Here is a 22,025-nt window from a genome sequence, read left to right as displayed (position 1 = left end):
TAGATTTCCAGCATCCGCAGTATTTTGCTTTTGATTTCGTGGATATCACATCCCAGTGCGATTCCACCCTCGCCCTTCCCAGAGGAGCTTCAGTGGACAGCGGTGAAGAGCAGGAACCCTCCCTGCCTCTTGCTCCCTTCCTAACTGAGTCAATCACAGCACTCCGACCATTGCCCTAGCTCAGATCAGTTAACCCTGGATCTCCTGGTCTGCGAGGCTCAATCCTGCACAGGTTAACGGTCCTACCTCTCCCTTGCTGTTGAATCCTAGGATCTCGAAGCTGATACTGGAGGTTCGGCCTGACTGGATTTCGTGCAGGTGCCTGAAGAGATTGAGCCGTGCTCTGCCCCGTCCATTATCCAGCTCGCCCTGCGTCAGGACCCCCAAGAGGGTCGACTTCCCCGAGTCCACATTCCCCAAAACTGCTACTCGCAGGTCAAGGAACTGCAAAGGAAGCCAAGAGTCAACATTACACACATGAGGGAGAAAGGAATAGAAGGATATGCTGATAGGGTGAGATGGAGTAGGAAGGGAGGAGGCTCGTGTGGAGCATAAACACCGGGATAGACCAGTTGGGCCGAATGGCCTGTTTCTGTGCTGTACATTCAATGTATGTGCCACAATGACCCTACTCCACCTTGAGAGCCAATCCCATTACCAGGACTGGTTGGCTGGTTTCCAGTGTCAGTCGGAGGGGCCCCCCACCTCGGTTTCCAGTGTCAGTCGGAGGGCGCCCCCCCTCGGTTTCCAGTGTCAGTCGGAGGGGCCCCCCACCTCGGTTTCCAGTGTCAGTCGGAGGGGCCCCCCACCTCGGTTTCCAGTGTCAGTCGGAGGGGGCCCCCCCCTCGGTTTCCAGTGTCAGTCGGAGGGGCCCCCCACCTCGGTTTCCAGTGTCAGTCGGAGGGGGCCCCCCCCTCGGTTTCCAGTGTCAGTCGGAGGGCGCCCCCCCCTCGGTTTCCAGTGTCAGTCGGAGGCGCCCCCCCTCTCGGTTTCCAGTGTCAGTCGGAGGGGGCCCCCCCCTCGGTTTCCAGTGTCAGTCGGAGGGGGCCCCCCCTTGGTTTCCAGTGTCAGTCGGAGGGCGCCCCCCCTCGGTTTCCAGTTTCAGTCGTGGAGGGCCCCCCCCTCGGTTTCCAGTGTCAGTCGGAGGGGGCCCCCCTTCGGTTTCCAGTGTCAGTCGTGGAGGGCCCCCCCCTCGGTTTCCAGTGTCAGTCGGAGGGCGCCCCCCTCGGTTTTCCAGTGTCAGTCGGAAGGGGGGGGCCCCCCCTTCGGTTTCCAGTGTCAGTCGGAGGGGGCCCCCCCTCGGTTTCCAGTGTCAGTCGGAGGGCGCCCCCCTCGGTTTCCAGTGTCAGTCGTGGGGGGCCCCCCCCCTCGGTTTCCAGTGTCAGTCGGAGGGGGGCCCCCCCTCGGTTTCCAGTGTCAGTCGGAGGGGGCCCCCCCCTCGGTTTCCAGTGTCAGTCGGAGGGGGCCCCCCCTCGGTTTCCAGTGTCAGTCGGAGGGGGCCCCCCCTCGGTTTCCAGTGTCAGTCGGAGGGCGCCCCCCTCGGTTTCCAGTGTCAGTCGGAGGGCGCCCCCCTCGGTTTCCAGTGTCAGTCGTGGGGGGCCCCCCTTCGGTTTCCAGTGTCAGTCGGAGGGCGCCCCCCTCGGTTTCCAGTGTCAGTCGGAGGGGGCCCCCCTTCGGTTTCCAGTGTCAGTCGGAGGGCCCCCCCCTCGGTTTCCAGTGTCAGTCGGAGGGGGCGCCCCCCTTCGGTTTCCAGTGTCAGTCGGAGGGGCGCCCCCCTTCGGTTTCCAGTGTCAGTCGGAGGGGGGCCCCCCTTCGGTTTCCAGTGTCAGTCGGAGGGGCCCCCCCCCTCGGTTTCCAGTGTCAGTCGGAGGGGGGCCCCCCTCGGTTTCCAGTGTCAGTCGGAGGGGGCCCCCCTTCGGTTTCCAGTGTCAGTCGTGGAGGGCCCCCCCCCTCGGTTTCCAGTGTCAGTCGGAGGGCGCCCCCCTCGGTTTCCAGTGTCAGTCGGAGGGGGCCCCCTTCGGTTTCCAGTGTCAGTCGGAGGGGGCCCCCCCCCTCGGTTTTCCAGTGTCAGTCGGAGGGGGCCCCCCTTCGGTTTCCAGTGTCAGTCGGAGGGGGGCGCCCCCTCGGTTTCCAGTGTCAGTCGTGGGGGGCCCCCCCCTCGGTTTCCAGTGTCAGTCGGAGGGCGCCCCCCCCTCGGTTTCCAGTGTCAGTCGTGGGGGGCGCCCCCCCCTCGGTTTCCAGTGTCAGTCGGGGGGGGGGGGGGGGGGGGGGGGCCCTTTCGTTCTCTGGAACGCTGAGGATATAGCTGCCTCAGGAGGGGCCGTTCCGAGGACAGTCTGTGGCTCTCAGCGCTGAACACTCCAAATTTTGTGATACACACCTGCACACTCCAGGTGGAAATGACTCAGACATACTTGAGGTAGGAGAGAGGGAGGATCCTCCCCTCGTCTCCCACCATCCCTGCCCCCCACCACCATCTGGGAAATAGCTGCTCTCCTCAACACCGTGCAGATTCAGGAAACCACCAGACGTCACACGGGAAATTCATACATCAGTCTGAGGGTTAGAGAATGTAAGGAGTCTTACAACACCAGGTTAGAGTCCAACAGCTTTATTTAAATCACAAGCTTTCGGGGGCTTCCTGACGAAGGAGGAAGCCTCCGAAAGCTTGTGATTTTAAATAAAACTGTTGGACTATAACCTGGTGTTGTAAGACTCCTTACATTTGTCCACCCCAGTCCATCACCGGCATCTCCACATCATGGTTCGAGATTGAGGATGGGAGCAGCTCCCCGGGCCCTACCTGCTGATCATCAGGAACTTTCCTGATCAAAACCTCAGCTATCCGCCTGGGCGAGTCTGGGTCATACTCCACATTGCGTTCCCGGAGAATCGTGATGTCCGCTCCGACCCTGGGCACAGAACAAAGAGGAACTTAGATAGGGCAGCCCCACACAGCCTGAAGCAAACTAACACGGAACACACAAGCAGTCCACCGAAACCAGACAACAACGGCTCGCGTGACGACTGCACCAATCGGTGTGGACCTGAGCCATGGCTTCCAAGGCTCCGTACTTCACAGAAACAACACAGGGTCCTTAGTTCAGAACGGTCGGTCCCAGTGAGGAGCTGACCATCACATGTTCCAGCTCACGTTAAATCAGGGCAAAGAAGACCGTCAACATCGGGGCACATTTACTTTTCTGCCATCCTCCGCAGCGTCTTGAGGGAGGCCCTCAGTTCCTCCTCGGACCAGCCCCACCAGCAGACCATTATCCTCCACACCGATCTGATAAACAGCCTCTCCTCGACCCTCCTGCAGCCGCCATTTCATCTGTGTGACCAGGTGCTCGAAGCGGTATTGTGAAGGATTGACCAACTTCAGCTGGAAAGAGAAAGCAGCAATCACTACAACATTGAGATTGGGGGGGGGGGGGGGGGGGGGGGTGGAAACGGGGGCACATCATACACCCTAATACAGCAGCATTACCCCCACCCAGTACAGCAATTCCACCCTCTCACCCATAGAATAGAATCATAGAATGTTTGCAGCACGGAAGGAAGCCATTCGGCCCGTTGAGTCTGTGCCGGCTCTTCGCAGGAGCAATCCAGCCAGTCCACTCCCCCCGCCCTTTCCTGTAGCTCTGCAATTTTTTTCCCTTCAAGTACTTATCCAGTTCCCTTTTGAAGGCTATGATTGAATCTGCCTCCACCACCCCCTCGGGCAGTGCATTCCAGATCCTAACCACTCGCTGGGTAAAAAAGTTTTTCCTCATGTCACCTTTGGTTCTTTTGTCAATCACCTTAAATCTATGTCCTCTGGTTACCGACCCTTCCACCAATGGGAACTCTTTATTTACTTGATCTAAACCCATCATGATTTTGAACACCTCGATCAAATCTCCTCTCACGTTTCTCTGTTCCAAGGAGAACAATCCCAGCTTCTCCAGTCTATCCACATAACTAAAGTCCCTCATCCCTGGAATCATTCTAGGAAATCTCTTCTCCACTCTCACATCTTTCCTGAAGTGCGGCGCCCAGAACTGGACACAATACTCCAGTTGTGGTCGAACCAGTGATTTATAAAGGTTCATCATAACTTCCTTGCTTTTGTACTCAACACCCCCGCCGCACAAACACAGCCCCACCCCCGCCGCACAAACACAGCCCCACCCCCGCCGCACAAACACAGCCCCACCCCCCGCCGCACAAACACAGCCCCACCCCCGCCGCACAAACACAGCCCCACCCCCGCCGCACAAACACAGCCCCACCCCCGCCGCACAAACACAGCCCCACCCCCCGCCGCACAAACACAGCCCCACCCCCGCCGCACAAACACAGCCCCACCCCCGCCGCACAAACACAGCCCCACCCCCGCCGCACAAACACAGCCCCACCCCCGCCGCACAAACACAGCCCCACCCCCGCCGCACAAACACAGCCCCACCCCCGCCGCACAAACACAGCCCCACCCCCGCCGCACAAACACAGCCCCACCCCCGCCGCACAAACACAGCCCCACCCCCGCCGCACAAACACAGCCCCACCCCCGCCGCACAAACACAGCCCCACCCCCGCCGCACAAACACAGCCCCACCCCCCGCCGCACAAACACAGCCCCACCCCCGCCGCACAAACACAGCCCCCACCCCCGCCGCACAAACACAGTCCCACCCCCGCCGCACAAACACAGTCCCACCCCCGAAAAAGAGGATAGCATGCCGGAAATCCCAAGAAAACTAATGTTGAATCGGAGACAGGGACTCGATAAATTTAACATTAACAAAAGCAACAGTAATGAAGAAAATAATAGCACTAAAGTGTGACAAATCCCCAGGACCAGATGGTTTCCATCCCAGGGTTTTAAAGGAAGGTGAGCACATTGCAGATGCCCTAACTATAATCTTTCAAAGTTCTCTAGATTCAGGAACTGTCCCTCTAGATTGGAAAATTGCACATGTCACTCCCATTTTTAAGAAAGGGGAGAGAGGGAAACCAGGGAATTATAGACCAGTTAGCCTAACATCTGTTGTGGGGAAAATGCTGGAGTCTATAATTAAGGACAGGGTGACTGAACACCTCGAGAATTTTCAGTTAATCAGAGAGAGCCAGCATGGATTTGTGAAAGGTAGGTCGTGCCCGACAAACCTGATTGAATTTTTTGAAGAGGTAACTAAAGTAGTGGACAGGGGAATGTCAATGGATGTTATTTATATGGACTTCCAGAAGGCATTTGATAAGGTCCCACATAAGAGACTGTTAGCTAAGATAGAAGCCCATGGAATCGAGGGAATAGTACGGACTTGGTTAGGAAGTTGGCTGAGCGAAAGGCGACAGAGAGTAGGGATAGTGGGTAGATACTCACATTGGCAGGATGTGACTCGTGGAGTCCCGCAGGGATCTGTCTTGGGGCCTCAATTATTCACAATATTTATTAACGACTTAGATGAAGGCATAGAAAGTCTCATATCTAAGTTTGCCGATGACACAAAGATTGGTGGCATTGTAAGCAGTGTAGATGAAATCATAAAATTGCAAAGCGATATTGATAGATTAGGTGAATGGGCAAAACTGTGGCAAATGGAATTCAATGTCGACAAATGTGAGGTCATCCACTTTGGATCAAAAAAGGATAGAACAGGGTACTTTCTAAATGGTAAAAAGTTAAAAACAGTGGATGTCCAAAGGGGCTTAGGGGTTCAGGTACATAGATCATTGAAGTGTCATGAACAGGTGCAGAAAATAATCAAGAAGGCAAATGGAATGCTGGCCTTCATATCGAGAGGACTAGAGTACAAGGGGGCAGAAGTTATGCTGCAGCTATACAAAACCCTGGTTAGACCGCACCTGGAGTACTGTGAGCAGTTCTGGGCACCGCACCTTCGGAAGAACATATTGGCCTTGGAGGGAGTGCAGCGTAGGTTTACTAGAATGATACCCAGACTTCAAGGGTTAAGTTACGAGGAGAGATTACACAAATTGGGGTTGTATTCTCTAGAGTTTAGAAGGTTATGGGGTGATCTGATCGAAGTTTATAAGATATTAAGGGGAACAGATAGGGTGAATAGAGAGAAACTATTTCCGCTGGTTGGGGATTTTAGGAGTAGGGGGCACAGTCTAAAAATTAGAGCCAGACCTTTCAGGAGTGAGATTAGAAAACATTTCTACACACAAAGGGTGGTAGAAGTTTGGAACTCTCTTCCGCAAACAGCAATTGATACTAGCTCAATTGCTAAATTTAAATCTGAGATAGATAGCTTTTTGGCAATCAAAGGTATTAAGGGATATGGGCCAAAGGCAGGTATATGGAGTTAGATCACAGATCAGCCATGATCTTATCAAATGGCGGAGCAGGCACGAGGGGCTGAATGGCCTACTCCTGTTCCTATTTTCCTGCCACACAAACACAATCCCACCCTCAACACAGCACAGGAGGCGGCCATTTGGCCTTTCGTGCCTAAGCCGGCTCTTTGAAAGAGCGATCCAATTAGCCCTGCAAATTTTCCCCTTCAAGTATTTGTCCAAATCCCTTGTGAAAGTTACTACTGAATCTGCTTCCACCGCCCTTTCAGGCAGTGCATTCCAGATCATAACTCGCCGTGTAAAAAAAATTCTCCTTATCTCCCCTCTGGTTCTTTTGCCAATTATCTTAAATTTGTGTCCATTGGTTACCGACCCTTCTGCCACTGGAAACAGTTTCTCCTTATTTACTCTATCAAAAACCTTCATGATTTTGAACACCTCTATCAAATCTCCCCTTAACCTTCTCTGTTCCAAGGAGAACAATCCCAGGTTCTCCAGTTTCTCCACATAACTGAAGTCCTTCACCCCTGGTACCCTTTCTGTACATTTTGTTAAATGTTAGAAACCAGCCTTCGAAGCACGTTGTAGAAGTCATTTAGAAACACCTGGTGCTCTGCTCAAATTCACACGGAGCACGGCAAAGATCACAGTGAGCGTGTCCCGGGGTACACCAGGTGCTGAGCTCACCTTGTATTCAATGTTTCCTTCTTCTGCCTGAAAAGAAAAGGACATTGTTACTTCAAATATACTGTAGGCCTGGAATCTGGACATCCCGACAGTTAGCTCGCCAATAGGTCAGTGGTGTGGTTACTAAGCCAGACAGGCCCAAGAGCTCCCAGATTCAATCTCCAGATTCAATCTGAGTTAGCCCATCTCCGCTGGAGCACTACAATGGTCACCATGCCTTCGGGCTAAGGAAGGACAGAAAAGCACAGACAGAGCTCCTGGTCGCTATCAGGCAGGCCTTACTGGGAGATCTGGCTGACCTGTGATGCCCTCCAATAATCCAGGCTCATACGCCTGGGTGTTTATGACAGGGTAACCAGAACCCATGGAATTAAGTCCCAATGCGGGTCAGTACCTTCAAGGGAGGAGGGGAGAGAGTCAGCACCTTTAAAGCAGGAGAGAAATCTGGAAAACATTAAAAACAGGTAACTTGGAGCGATTACAAGGCAGTAACGGATTCCTCAAATATACTGCTGGCCTGGAGTTTAGACATTACCTACTGCTATTCCTGAGGCTAGATTCCAGCAGTGTACCCATTCCTGGACATTGATTATTCCCACACCTTCAGTCTCTGGAGTTTCCACATTACTTGAACTATAGGTTATAGCAAATTGCCAGCTTTGTTACCAGTGTTATAGAGTCATAGAGTTATACAGCACGGATAGAGGCCCTTCGGCCCATCGTGTCCGCGCCGGCCATCAAGCCGTCTACTCTAATCCCATATTCCAGCATTTGGTCCGTAGCCTTGTATGCTATGGCATTTCAAGTGCTCATCCAAATGCTTCTTGAATGTTGTGAGGGTTCCTGCCTCCACAACCCTTTCAGGCAGTGAGTTCCAGACTCCAACCACCCTCTGGGTGAAAAAGTTCTCTCTCAAATCCCCTCTAAACCTCCCGCCTTTTACCTTGAATCTATGTCCCCTTGTTATAGAACCCTCAACGAAGGGAAAAAGCTCCTTAGTATCCATCCTATCTGTGCCCCTCATAATTTTGTACACCTCAATCATGTCCCCCCTCAGCCTCCTCTGCTCCAAGGAAAACAAACCCAATCTTCCCAGTCTCTCTTCATAGCTGAAGCGCTCCAGCCCTGGTAACATCCTGGTGAATCTCCTCTGCACCCTCTCCAAAGCGATCACATCCTTCCTGTAGTGTGGCGACCAGAACTGCACACGGTACTCCAGCTGTGGCCTAACCAGTCTTTTATACAGCTCCATCATAACCTCCTTGCTCTTATATTCTATGCCTCGGCTAATAAAGGCAAGTATCCCATATGCCTTCTTTACCACCTTATCTACCTGTTCCGCCGCCTTCAGGGATCTGTGAACTTGCACACCAAGATCCCTCTGACCCTCTGTCTTGCCTTGGGTCCTCCCATTCATTGTGTATTCCCTTGCCTTGTTAGTCCCTCCAAAGTGCATCACCTCGCACTTTTCCGGGTTAAATTCCATTTGCCACTGTTCCGCCCATCTGACCAACCCATCTATTTCGTCCTGCAGACTGAGGCTATCCTCCTCGCTATTTACCACCCTACCAATTTTTGTATCATCAGCGAACTTACTGATCATACCTTTTACATTCATATCCAAGTCATTAATGTAGACCACAAACAGCAAGGGACCCAGCACCGATCCCTGTGGTACCCCACTGGCCACAGGCTTCCAGTCACAAAAACAACCTTCGACCATCACCCTCTGCCTTCTGCCACTAAGCCAGTTTTGTATCCAAAGTGCCAAGGCACCCTGGATTCCATGGGCTAACTGGTCTATAGTTACCTACTTTCTGTCTCACTCCCTTCTTGAATAGGGGTGTTACGTTTGTGGTTTTCTAATCCGCTGGGACCTTTCCAGAATCTAGTGAATTCTGGAAGATTACAACCAATGCATCCACTATCTCTGCAGCCACTTCCTTTAAGACCCTCGGATGCAAGCCATCAGGTCCAGGGGACTTGTCAGCCTTTAGACCCATTAGTTTACCTAGTACTTTTTCTCGAGTGATAGTGATTGTTTTTAGTTCCTCCCTCCCCTTTGCCAATTCTATCATGTTATGATCACTGTTTCCCAGGGGATCCTTTACTTTGAGATCATTAATTAATCCTGTTTCGTTACCCATTACCAGACCCAAAATGGCCTGTTCCCTGGTTGGTTCCCCGATGTATTGGTCTAAGAAACAGTCCCTAATACACTCTATGAACTCCTTTTTTAACGACTTTCTCAACCTGCCCTGCCACCTTCAACGATTTGTGCACATATACCCCCACAACTCTCTGTCACCCTTTCAGAATTGTGCCCTCTAGTTTAAATGGCCTCTCCTCGTTCTTCCTACCGAAATGTATCACTTCGCATTTTTCTGCGTTAAATTCTGCCACATGTTCGCCTATGCCACCAGCCTGTCTATATCCTCTTGAAGTCTATCACTATCCTCCTCACTGTTTACAACCCGTCCAAATTTAGTGTCATCTGCAAATTTGGAAATTGTGCCCTGTACACCCAAGTCCACGACATTAATATATATCAAGAAAAGCAGTGGTCCCTCAGGGAACACCACTGTACACCTCCCTCCAGTCCGAAAAACAACTGTTCACCAATACTCTGTTTCTTGTCCCTTAGCCAATTCTGTATCATGTTGCTACTGCCCCCTTTATTCCACGGGCTTCAATCTTGATGATAAGCCTACCGGGCAGCACTTTATGAAACGCCTTTTGAAAGTCCATATACACATCAACCGCATTGCCCTCATCGACCCTCTCTGTTACCTCATCAAAAACTCTATCAGGTTAGTTAAACACGATTTGCCTTTAACAAATCCGTGCTGGCTTTCCCGAATCAATCCACACTCGTCCAAGTGACTGTTAATTCTGTCCCGGATTATCGTTTCTAAAAGTTTCCCCACCACTGAGGTTAAACTGACTGGCCTGTAGTTGCTGGGTTTATCCGTACACCCTTTTTTGAACAAGGGTGTAACATTTACAATTCTCCAGTCCTCTGGCACCACCCCATATCTACGGATGTTTGGAAGATTACGGCCAATACCTCCGCAATTTCCCCCCTTACTTCCCTCAACAACCTGGGATGCATCCCATCCGGACCGGGTGACTTATCTACTTTCCACTGCATCCTCTATCAATCTTTGGTCCATCCAGTATCTCAACTACATCTTCCTTTACTGAGACTCTGGCAGCATCTTGTTCCTTGGTAAAGACAGACGCAGCCATCCCCTCTGCCTCCAAGTGTAGATCTCCTTAATGGTCCCTAATCGGATCACCCCTCCTCTTACTACCCGTTTACTGTTTACATGCCTGTAGAAGACTTTGTTTTAATAACCTGGTCAGTGCAGCCTCGGAGCAGCAGGCGGGACACTGGACGCTGCCACTCCCCACACAAAGAGCTCCCAATTTCAATTGTGCAGTCAGGAAGGAGCTGAGTTAAGGCAGATAGTTCCCAGTGGGGTGGAGAAAATACTGAAAACCTGGTGATAACACTGTACATTAATAGGGCAGAGATGATAACCCAGAATACTTTTGATAAACCAAAGCATCAGAACTTGAACTGAGAATCTTAGGTAAAGGGGCTAAAGGTAGTGTGACACCACTCGTGTTGGTAAGAGGAGGACAGAAGATGAGGCAAATTAGCAAATGAGCTTTAAATGTCTGTAGATTGTAGGAGGAAGAGGGGGCTGAGATAGAATCATAGAAGTTTACAACATGGAAACAGGCCCTTCGGCCCAACATGTCCATGTCGCCCAGTTTATACCACTAAGCTAGTCCCAATTGCCTGCACTTGGCCCATATCCCTCTATACCCATCTTACCCATGTAACTGTCCAAATGCTTTTTAAAAGACAAAATTGTACCCGCCTCTACTGCTGCCTCTGGCAGCTCGTTCCAGACACTCACCACCCTTTGAGTGAAAAAATTGCCCCTCTGGATCCTTTTGTATCTCTCCCCTCTCACCTTAAATCTATGTCCCCTCGTTATAGACTCCCCTACCTTTGGGAAAAGATTTTGACTATCTACCTTATCTATGCCCCTCATTATTTTATAGACTTCTATAAGATCACCCCTTAACCTCCTACTCTCCAGGGAAAAAAGTCTCAGTCTATCCAACCTCTCCCTATAAGTCAAACTATCAAGTCCCGGTAGCATCCTAGTAAATCTTTTCTGCACTCTTTCTAGTTTAATAATATCCTTTCTATAATAGGGTGACCAGAACTGTACACAATATTCCAAGTGTGGCCTTACTAATGTCTTGTACAACTTCAACAAGACATCCCAACTCCTGTATTCAATGTTCTGACCAATGAAACCAAGCATGCTGAATGCCTTCTTCACCACCCTATCCACCTGTGACTCCACTTTCAAGGAGCTATGAACCTGTACTCCTAGATCTCTTTGTTCTATAACTCTCCCTAACGCCCTACCATTAACGGAGTAGGTCCTGGCCCGATTCGATCGACCAAAATGCATCACCTCACATTTATCTAAATTAAACTCCATCTGCCATTCATCGGCCCACTGGCCCAATTTATCAAGATCCCGTTGCAATCCTAGATAACCTTCTTCACTGTCCACAATGCCACCAATCTTGGTGTCATCTGCAAACTTACTAACCATGCCTCCTAAATTCTCATCCAAATCATTAATATAAATAACAAATAACAGCGGACCCAGCACCGATCCCTGAGGCACACCGCTGGACACAGGCATCCAGTTTGAAAAACAACCCTCTACAACCACCCTCTGTCTTCTGTCGTCAAGCCAATTTTGTATCCAATTGGCTACCTCACCTTGGATCTCGTGAGATCTAACCTTATGTAACAACCTACCATGCGGTACCTTGTCAAAGGCTTTGCTAAAGTCCATGTAGACCACGTCTACTGCACAGCCCTCATCTATCTTCTTGGTTACCCCTTCAAAAAACTCAATCAAATTTGTGAGACATGATTTTCCTCTCACAAAACCATGCTGACTGTTCCTAATTAGTCACTGCCTCTCCAAATGCCCGTTGATCCTGTCTCTCAGAATACCCTCTCTAGTCGGGCCATCCACATACTGAATGAGAAATTCCTCCTGAATACACTCAACAAATTGGAGGGTAGCAAATGTTGTGCCTTTGTTTAAGAAGGGCGGCAGGGAAAAGCCTGGGAACTACAGACCAGTGAGCCTGACATCTGTAGTGGGTAAGTTGTTAGAGGGTATTCTGAGGGACAGGATCTACAGGCATTTGGAGAGGCAGGGACTAATTCGGAACAGTCAGCATGGTTTTGTGAGAGGAAAATCATGTCTCACGAATTTGATTGAGTTTTTTGAAGGGGTAACCAAGAAGATAGATGAGGGCTGTGCAGTAGACGTGGTCTACATGGACTTCAGCAAAGCATTTGACAAGGTACCGCATGGTAGGTTGTTACATAAGGTTAAATCTCATGGGATCCAAGGTGAGGTAGCCAATTGGATACAAAATTGGATTGACGACAGAAGACAGAGGGTGGTTGTCGAGGGTTTTTTTTCAAACTGGATGCCTGTGTCCAGCGGTGTGCCTCAGGGATCGGTGCTGGGTCCGCTGTTATTTGTTATTTATATTAATGATTTGGATGAGAATTTAGGAGGCATGGTTAGTAAGTTTGCAGATGACACCAAGATTGGTGGCATTGTGGACAGTGAAGAAGGTTATCTAGGATTGCAACGGGATCTTGATAAATTGGGCCAGTGGGCCGATGAATGGCAGATGGAGTTTAATTTAGATAAATGTGAGGTGATGCATTTTGGTCGATCGAATCGGGCCAGGACCTACTCCGTTAATGGTAGGGCGTTGGGGAGAGTTATAGAACAAAGAGATCTAGGAGTACAGATTCATAGCTCCTTGAAAGTGGAGTCACAGGTGGATAGGGTGGTGAAGAAGGCATTCAGCATGCTTGGTTTCATTGGTCAGAACATTGAATGCAGGAGTTGGGATGTCTTGTTGAAGTTGTACAGGGCATTGGTGAGGCCACACTTGGAGTACTGTGTACAGTTCTGGTCACCCTATTATAGAAAGGATATTATTAAACTAGAAAGAGTGCAGAAAAGATTTACTAGGATGCTACCGGGACTTGATGGTTTGACTTACAGGGAGAGGTTAGACAGACTGGGACTTTTTTCCCTGGAGAGTAGGAGGTTAAGGGGTGATCTTATCGAAGTCTATAAAATAATGAGGGGCATAGATAAGGTCGATAGTCAAAATCTTTTCCCAAAGGTAGGGGAGTCCATAACGAGGGGGCATAGATTTAAGGTGAGAGGGGAGAGATACAAAAGGGTCCAGAGGGGCAATTTTTTCACTCAAAGGGTGGTGAGTGTCTGGAACGAGCTGCCAGAGGCAGCAGTAGAGGCGGGTACAATTTTGTCTTTTAAAAAGCATTTGGACAGTTACATGGGGAAGATGGGTATCGAGGGATATGGGCCAAGTGCAGGCAATTGGGACTAGCTTAGTGGTATAAACTGGGCGACATGGACATGTTGGGCCGAAGGGCCTGTTTCCATGTTGTAACTTCTATCTATCTATCTAAATTTCTCTCCATCCAAGCCCCTAATGCTATGGCTGTCCCAGTCAATGTTGGGAAAGTTAAAGTCCCCTACTATTACCACCCTATTTTTCTTGCAGCTGTCTGTAATCTCCTTACATATTTGCTCCTCAATTTCCCGTTGACTATTTGGGGGTCTGTAGTACAATCCTATCAAAGTGATCTCTCCCTTCTTATTTTTCAGTTCTACCCATATAGACTCAGTGGGCGAACCCTCGGATATATCCTCTCTCACTACTGCTGTGATGTTCTCCCTCATCAAGAACGCAACTCCCCCTCCTCTCTTACCTCCTGCTCTATCTTTCCGATAGCATCTGTACCCTGGAACATTGAGCTGCCAGTCCTGCCCCTCCCTTAGCCATGTTTCAGTAATAGCTATAACATCCCAGTCCCATGTACCCGTCCATGCCCTGAGTTCATCTACCTTCCCCATCAGACTTCTTGCATTGAAATAAATGTAGTTTAATCTAGACTTCCCTTGGTCTTTGCCCTGCTTTCTCAGACCATCTGTCCGGTCATGTTTTGTACACTCTCCCTTACTGCCTTTTGTTTCTGTCACCACTTTACTTCCCACTGACTTCCTGCATCGGTTCCCATCCCCCTGCCACTTTAGTTTAAACCCTCCCCAACAGCACTAGCAAACACTCCCCCTAGGACATTGGTTCCAGTCCTGCCCAGATGCAGACCGTCCAATTTGTACTGGTCCCACCTCCCCCAGAACCGGTTCCAATGTCCCAGGAATTTGAATCCCTCCCTCTGGCACCATCTCTCAAGCCACGTATTCATCCTAGCTATCCTGTCATTCCTACTCTGACTAGCCCGTGGCACTGGTAGCAATCCTGAGATTACTACCTTTGAGGTCCTACTTTTTAGTTTAACTCCTAACTCCCTAAATTCAGCTTGTAGGACCTCATCCCGTTTTTTACCTATATCATTGGTACCTATATGCACCATGACAACTGGCTGTTCACCCTCCCCCTCCAGATGGTACAATGAATATTGCTGAAACATATTGAGGATGCAGGGATCAGGAACACCATGAGAAGCTCAATAAAATAGACTGGTGGGACAGGCATACAGGATGGGTTCATAATGACAGGTTAACCCTGGGCAGTACAACCAGTAGCTGATGGACACTGTCTGTGGGAATGTTTCGTAACTGCTCCAACATGGAGAAAGGAAAACAATAAAGTCCAGAGTTACGCACTGAAGGAAAGAACAAACTTTAATTTTAATGGCACCTTTCACAACCTCAGGACGACCCAAAGCACTTTACAGCCAATTAAATACTTTTGAAGTGTAGTCACTGTCATAATGTAGGAAACGCGGCAGCAAATTTGCACACAGCAAGCTCCCACAAACAACAATGAGATAACGACCAGATTATCTGTTTTAGTGGCGTTAGTTGAGGGATAAATATTGACCAGGACACGGGGAGAACTCCCCTGCTCGTCTTTGTTACATCCACCTGAGGGGGCAGACAGGGTCTCGGTTTAACACCTCATCTGAAAGACGGCCCCTCCACCAATGCAGCACTCCCTCAGTACTACACTGGGGGCGTCAGCCTAGATTTTGTGCTCAAGTCTCAAGATCACGTACTGGAGTCAGCTTGAAAAAAGCTTCTCAGCCAGGTTATGGTTAACCGCAGATCAGGGGATGGGAGAAGGAGGAAGAACTTAAAAATCATACGGTTTAACAGCACACTCAACTCCAGCTGAACTGTGGTTAGTGTTGTCACTGGTTATATTTAGGAAACTCGTACTGCATCACACAAAAGCCAGAGGCCGATACACTTATGTTCTCAATGCATCACCTCCAATTGCTCCAGAAACCATTTCCCTCTCTGCTACTTATACTGAACAGGGACAGCTCCTGATCGGTGGATCAGATTGACAAACCGTCAAATACCCAAACGCTGCGTCTCTGAAACAAAGACGTGCAGCCAACAGAGACTGACCAGAGCATAGTCTTGGGCCAAACTGGAATTTTGTAATCAGATTCATTCCTTTTGCTCTCTCACACCAGCGATGAGTTGAGCTGCAGTTACCCAGTCAGCACTGGCACCCTCACTGGTCCTAATTTACACCATCAGCATGGGTTCAAAAGCTCAATACAAAATATTGAAATGCACTGTTGATGCCAAGCCGGGGGGGGGGAAAGTTGAACCCAAAGAGGCAGACAAGGATCTATGAAACGAGTTAGAATACGCAAACAGGCTGAGCAACAGCGGATAAACTTCAATCTGGATACAGGGTAAGATAAAATTAGTGACATACATCCACCGTGGATGGCATCAAATTAACTGAGTGAAATTGAGGGGCGCGAAGGGGCATTAGCAAATGGCACTTAGCAGGTCCTCTCAACATGGAGCAACGAGGGGTGGTCAATAAATGCAGTCTTGTCACTGCCGCCCAACAGGAGGGGAGGATGGAACAGTAAGTTCTCTGTCGATCAGCTTTGGTGGGCCTTGTTGATCTACGTTACGTCATACTGCGAGAGAGGATTACACCAGCAGTTCCCTGAACGTGCAGCAAACCACACATTTACACAATATTCAGACGCAGTTTAATCAACACAACTACATTTGAACAACAGCTTCCCGCAGCACCAAAAATAGCAACCTGCCCCACCCCAATTCTCTCCGAAAGGTCATCGACCTGAAATGTTAACTGTTTTGCTCTCCACGGATGTGGTGTGACCGGCTGAGAGTATTCCAGCATTTTCTGTATTTACTCTTCCCACTGGTAGTCCCCAGTACTAGCCTTATGTGACTATTCACGTGTGGGGTCAAGGATGGTGGCTATTCCACCATGGGAAAGAAGGGAGGTGAAAAGAAAAGCAGAGCCAAGTCTGCCGCTGTTCTTCAAACTACATCGAGCCGCACTTTCCAACCGGAGCTGCTGGGCATCGATCGGGAAACCTGACTCAGCTTTCCCTCACTCCACCAGGGTGCTGAGGCCAATCCTAGCACCCGTCACTGCTTCCCTGGGTGGAAACATAAAGCTCAGTCCAGATTGGGGATGGGTTTCTGTCTGTATGACTCAGTACCGTACAGAGCTGTGCTTTCAAACACAATGCATTTTCCTTAATATGACATCATTCAAATTCCCAATCCAACACATTCCCCATTGATTTGGAGCGGGGACGCCTCACCAATACGGTGCAGTTTTATACAATAAGTCACTCCCACAGAAAGGGCAGAGCGCAGTACAGCAGGGTGTTAGAATACACTGCTGTATGTGGTGATAGAATGACTCAACTCAGTACATCAACAGAGAGAAGTCAGCAATATCCACAGCACTGCCTGAACAACAACTGGAAACAATCTTACAACACCAAGTTATAGTCCAACTATTTTATTTGAAATTCACAAGCTTTCGGAGGCTTCCACCTTCCTCAGGTGAATGTTGTGGAAATGAAATCCTCGAACCCTTCGCATTTATAAATCACAGAACAATACCTGGTTCAAATAAAATAGTTGGACTATAACTTGGTGTTGTAAGATTGTTTCCAGTTGTCAACCCAGTCCATCACCGGCATCTCCACATCATGAACAACTGGCAGTGACGAGGGGGTGGGAGACGGGGAGAGGGGGGGGGGGAAGACGGCGGTGGTGGGGGGGGGAGACGGCGGCGGGGGGGGGGGGGAGAGAGAGAGAGACCGGGGGGGGGGGGGGGAGGGGAGAGGAGAGACCCGGGGGGGGGGGGGGGGGAGGAGAGACCGGGGGAGGGGGGGGAGGGGAGGGGAGAGACCGGGGGGGGAGGGGAGAGACGGGGGGGGAGGGGGAGAGACCGGGGGGGGGGGGGAGGGGAGAGACCGGGGGGGGGAGGGGAGGGGAGAGACGGGGGGGGGAGGGGAGAGACGGGGGGGGGGGGGGGGAGAGACGGGGGGGGGGGGGGAGAGACGGGGGGGGGGGGGGGGGAGAGACGGGGGGGGGGGGGGGGAGAGACGGGGGGGGGGGGGGGGGAAGAGACGGGGGGGGGGGGGGAAAGAGACGGGGGGGGGGGGGAAAGAGACGGGGGGGGGGGGAAAGAGACGGGGGGGGGGGGGGAAAGAGACGGGGGGGGGGGGGGGGGGGGAAAGAGACGGGGGGGGGGGGGAAAGAGACGGGGGGGGGGGGGGGGAAAGAGACGGGGGGGGGGGGGAAAGAGACGGGGGGGGGGGGCAGTGACTTCACTCGCTGATGTTACTCACCCTGTCCCATCCCCGCCCTCTCCCCCTCACCCCCCCCCCCGGTGTCAGTCACTCCCTCGGCTCCAGACTCCCCCTGTCCCCCCCCCCCCCTCTGTCCCCCTTACCTCGGGCGGTAGGAAGGGCGGGTTGTTGCGGCCCCGCGGCCTGCTCTTCGGCTTCTTGTGCCCGGCTTTGGACGCCGCGGCGCTTTTGTTTTTCTGAGACGGACCGGGCGCCGAGGGCCCCGCCCCCCGAGCCCGAACCCGAGCCCGAACCCGGGGCTGTCGAGGGGCCTCGGCCGGAGCTCGAACCGCGCACGGAGCCGGAGCCGCGGCCGCGACCGGTGGAGGCGGAGCCCCGTCCCGATGCCGAGGAGCGGCCGTGGCCGTGGCCGGGGCCGGGGCCGGAGCCGCGGCTGTGCGCCGAGCCCGGGCCGGAGATGCCGCTCCCGCTCCCGCTCCCGGCCGCCGCCCCTGCCCCCGGGCCCGGGACACCCCCGAACAGCTCGCTCATCAGCGGTTCCATGGCAACCGAGCGCGCGCCCGCCGCCAAACACCAACCGACACCTGACCGCTCAGCCCGCGCCCGCCTCTGCGCCTGCGCCCGCGCCCGCGCCCGCCTCCTCCACCGGGCGGGCACGCCCACCGCCCCTCGCCGCAAAACGCCCATCACCGCGCATTGCGTCACACCCTCAAACACAAACATCCTCAGCGCGCACGCGCACCATTCCCCCAACCCTCCAAACCGCAAGTTGCTGCCCATGCGCGCGCCATTCTCAACCACCCGTCCGAAACATGTCACTGCGCAGGCGCCTCAAATCTCGAACCCCGCGCGCGCCAACGTCACCACACAGTCAGCGCTGGGTCGCCACTGCGCAGGCGCGACGCGGAGCCTGCCGGGAGTTGTACGTTTGTGTCGCCCCGGGTTCCCATGACAACAGCGGCCTGCAATTGAGATCGCGCCTTCAACGGAGCAAAGACGGGCCCGAGGCGCTTTCACAGCATCAAAATCAGCGGGAAAAAAATTAACACCGAGTCACAGAGGGAGATATCAGGACAGGTGAGGCAAAAGCTCGGTCAAAAGAGGGAGGTTTGAGAGAAAGGCGGAGAGGAATTGCAGAGCTCAGAGCCCGAGGCAGCTGAAGGCACGGCCGGGGATGGACAAAGAGGCCAGAATTGGAGGAGCGCAGAGATCTCGGAGGGTTGCAGGGCTGGCGAGGGCCATGGAGGGGGTTACAGAGATAGGGAGGGGCGAGGGCCATGGAGGGGGTTACAGAGATAGGGAGGGGCGAGGGACATGGAGGGGGTTACAGAGATAGGGAGGGGGGAGGGTCATGGAGGGGGTTACAGAGATAGGGAGGGGGGAGGGATGGAGGGGGTTACAGAGATAGGGAGGGGTGAGGGATGGAGGGGGTTACAGAGATAGGGAGGGGTGAGGGCCATGGAGGGGGTTACAGAGATAGGGAGGGGGGAGGGCCATGGAGGGGGTTACAGAGATAGGGAGGGGCGAGGGACATGGAGGGGGTTACAGAGATAGGGAGGGGGGAGGGGTCATGGAGGGGGTTACAGAGATAGGGAGGGGGGAGGGTCATGGAGGGGGTTACAGAGATAGGGAGGGGGGAGGGACATGGAGGGGGTTACAGAGATAGGGAAGGGGGGGAGGGTCATGGAGGGGGTTACAGAGATAGGGAGGGGGGAGGGTCATGGAGGGGGTTACAGAGATAGGGAGGGGTGAGGGATGGAGGGGGTTACAGAGATAGGGAGGGGGGAGGGTCATGGAGGGGGTTACAGAGATAGGGAGGGGGGAGGGTCATGGAGGGGGTTACAGAGATAGGGAGGGGGGAGGGTCATGGAGGGGGTTACAGAGATAGGGAGGGGGGAGGGTCATGGAGGGGGTTACAGAGATAGGGAGGGGCGAGGGACATGGAGGGGGTTACAGAGATAGGGAGGGGGGAGGGTCATGGAGGGGGTTACAGAGATAGGGAGGGGGGAGGGTCATGGAGGGGGTTACAGAGATAGGGAGGGGTGAGGGATGGAGGGGGTTACAGAGATAGGGAGGGGGGGAGGGTCATGGAGGGGGTTACAGAGATAGGGAGGGGCGAGGGATGGAGGGGGTTACAGAGATAGGGAGGGGCGAGGGTCATGGAGGGGGTTACAGAGATAGGGAGGGGCGAGGGCCATGGAGGGGGTTACAGAGATAGGGAGGGGGGAGGGTCATGGAGGGGGTTACAGAGATAGGGAGGGGCGAGGGCCATGGAGGGGGTTACAGAGATAGGGAGGGGCGAGGGATGGAGGGGGTTACAGAGATAGGGAGGGGCGAGGGATGGAGGGGGTTACAGAGATAGGGAGGGGCGAGGGCCATGGAGGGGGTTACAGAGATAGGGAGGGGTGAGGGATGGAGGGGGTTACAGAGATAGGGAGGGGGGAGGGTCATGGAGGGGGTTACAGAGATAGGGAGGGGCGAGGGATGGAGGGGGTTACAGAGATAGGGAGGGGCGAGGGCCATGGAGGGGGTTACAGAGATAGGGAGGGGCGAGGGATGGAGGGGGTTACAGAGATAGGGAGGGGCGAGGGCCATGGAGGGGGTTACAGAGATAGGGAGGGGGGAGGGTCATGGAGGGGGTTACAGAGATAGGGAGGGGCGAGGGCCATGGAGGGGGTTACAGAGATAGGGAGGGGCGAGGGATGGAGGGGGTTACAGAGATAGGGAGGGGGGAGGGTCATGGAGGGGGTTACAGAGATAGGGAGGGGCGAGGGATGGAGGGGGTTACAGAGATAGGGAGGGGGGAGGGTCATGGAGGGGGTTACAGAGATAAGGAGTGGGCGAGGCTCATGGAGGGGGTTACAGAGATAGGGAGGGGCGAGGGATGGAGGGGGTTACAGAGATAGGGAGGGGGGAGGGTCATGGAGGGGGTTACAGAGATAGGGAGGGGCGAGGGATGGAGGGGGTTACAGAGATAGGGAGGGGCGAGGGATGGAGGGGGTTACAGAGATAGGGAGGGGCGAGGGATGGAGGGGGTTACAGAGATAGGGAGGGGCGAGGGCCATGGAGGGGGTTACAGAGATAGGGAGGGGCGAGGGATGGAGGGGGTTACAGAGATAGGGAGGGGGGAGGGTCATGGAGGGGGTTACAGAGATAGGGAGGGGCGAGGGATGGAGGGGGTTACAGAGATAGGGAGGGGGGAGGGTCATGGAGGGGGTTACAGAGATAAGGAGTGGGCGAGGCCATGGAGGGGGTTACAGAGATAGGGAGAGGGGGCGAGGCCATGGAGGGGGTTACAGAGATAAGGAGTGGGCGAGGCCATGGAGGGGGGTTACAGAGATCGGGAGGGGCAAGACCATGGAGGGGGCGACAGAGATAGGGAGGGAGCGAGGCCATAGAGGGGGTTACAGAGATCGGGAGGGGCGAGGGCCATGGAGGGGATTACAGAGATCATAGAATCATAGAAGTTTACAACATGGAAACAGGCCCTTCGGCCCAACATGTCCATGTCGCCCAGTTTATACCACTAAGCTAGTCCCAGTTGCCTGCACTTGGCCCATATCCCTCGATACCCATCTTACCCATGTAACTGTCCAAATGCTTTTTAAAAGACAAAATTGTACCCGCCTCTACTACTGCCTCTGGCAGCTCGTTCCAGACACTCACCACCCTTTGAGTGAAAATATTGCCCCTCTGGACCATTTTGTATCTCTCCCCTCTCACCTTAAATCTATGCCCCCTCGTTATAGACTCCCCTACCTTTGGGAAAAGATTTTGACTATCCACCTTTTCTATGCCCCTCATTATTTTATAGACTTCGATAAGATCACCCCTAAACCTCCTACTCTCCAGGGAAAAAAGTCTCAGTCTATCTAACCTCTCCCTATAAGTCAAACCATCAAGTCCCGGTAGCATCCTAGTAAATCTTTTCTGCACTCTTTCTAGTTTAATAATATCCTTTCTATAATAGGGTGACCAGAATTGTACACAGTATTCCAAGTGTGGCCTCACCAATGCCCTGTACAACTTCAACAAGACATCCCAACTCCTGCATTCAATGTTCTGACCAATGAAACCAAGCATGCTGAATGCCTTCTTCACCACCCTATCCACCTGTGACTCCACTTTCAAGGAGCCATGAACCTGTACTCCTAGATCTCTTTGTTCTATAACTCTCCCCAAAGCCCTACCATTAACGGAGTAGGTCCTGGCCCGATTCGATCTACCAAAATGCATCACCTCACATTTATCTAAATTAAACTCCATCTGCCATTCATCGGCCCACTAA

General features: G+C 52.6%; 1 protein-coding gene across 1 annotated transcript in view; it reads right to left on the bottom strand.

The window, feature by feature from the left end:
- LOC137313106 (GTP-binding protein 2-like) overlaps positions 1-18,211 on the bottom strand; it is a 41,663-nt gene extending 23,452 nt beyond the window's left edge. The window contains 6 exon segments of the mRNA XM_067979357.1: positions 247-444; positions 2,804-2,912; positions 3,200-3,252; positions 3,254-3,385; positions 6,994-7,020; positions 17,881-18,211. Of these exon segments, the coding sequence (XP_067835458.1) occupies positions 247-444; positions 2,804-2,912; positions 3,200-3,252; positions 3,254-3,334 (441 nt within the window). The 5' untranslated portion in view covers positions 3,335-3,385; positions 6,994-7,020; positions 17,881-18,211.
- Between the last annotated feature and the right edge of the window lie 3,814 nt (positions 18,212-22,025).

The sequence above is a fragment of the Heptranchias perlo genome, unplaced genomic scaffold, assembly GCF_035084215.1.
Source record: "Heptranchias perlo isolate sHepPer1 unplaced genomic scaffold, sHepPer1.hap1 HAP1_SCAFFOLD_441, whole genome shotgun sequence".
Lineage (NCBI taxonomy): Eukaryota > Metazoa > Chordata > Chondrichthyes > Hexanchiformes > Hexanchidae > Heptranchias > Heptranchias perlo.
This window is presented reverse-complemented; position numbering and strand designations above follow the sequence as displayed.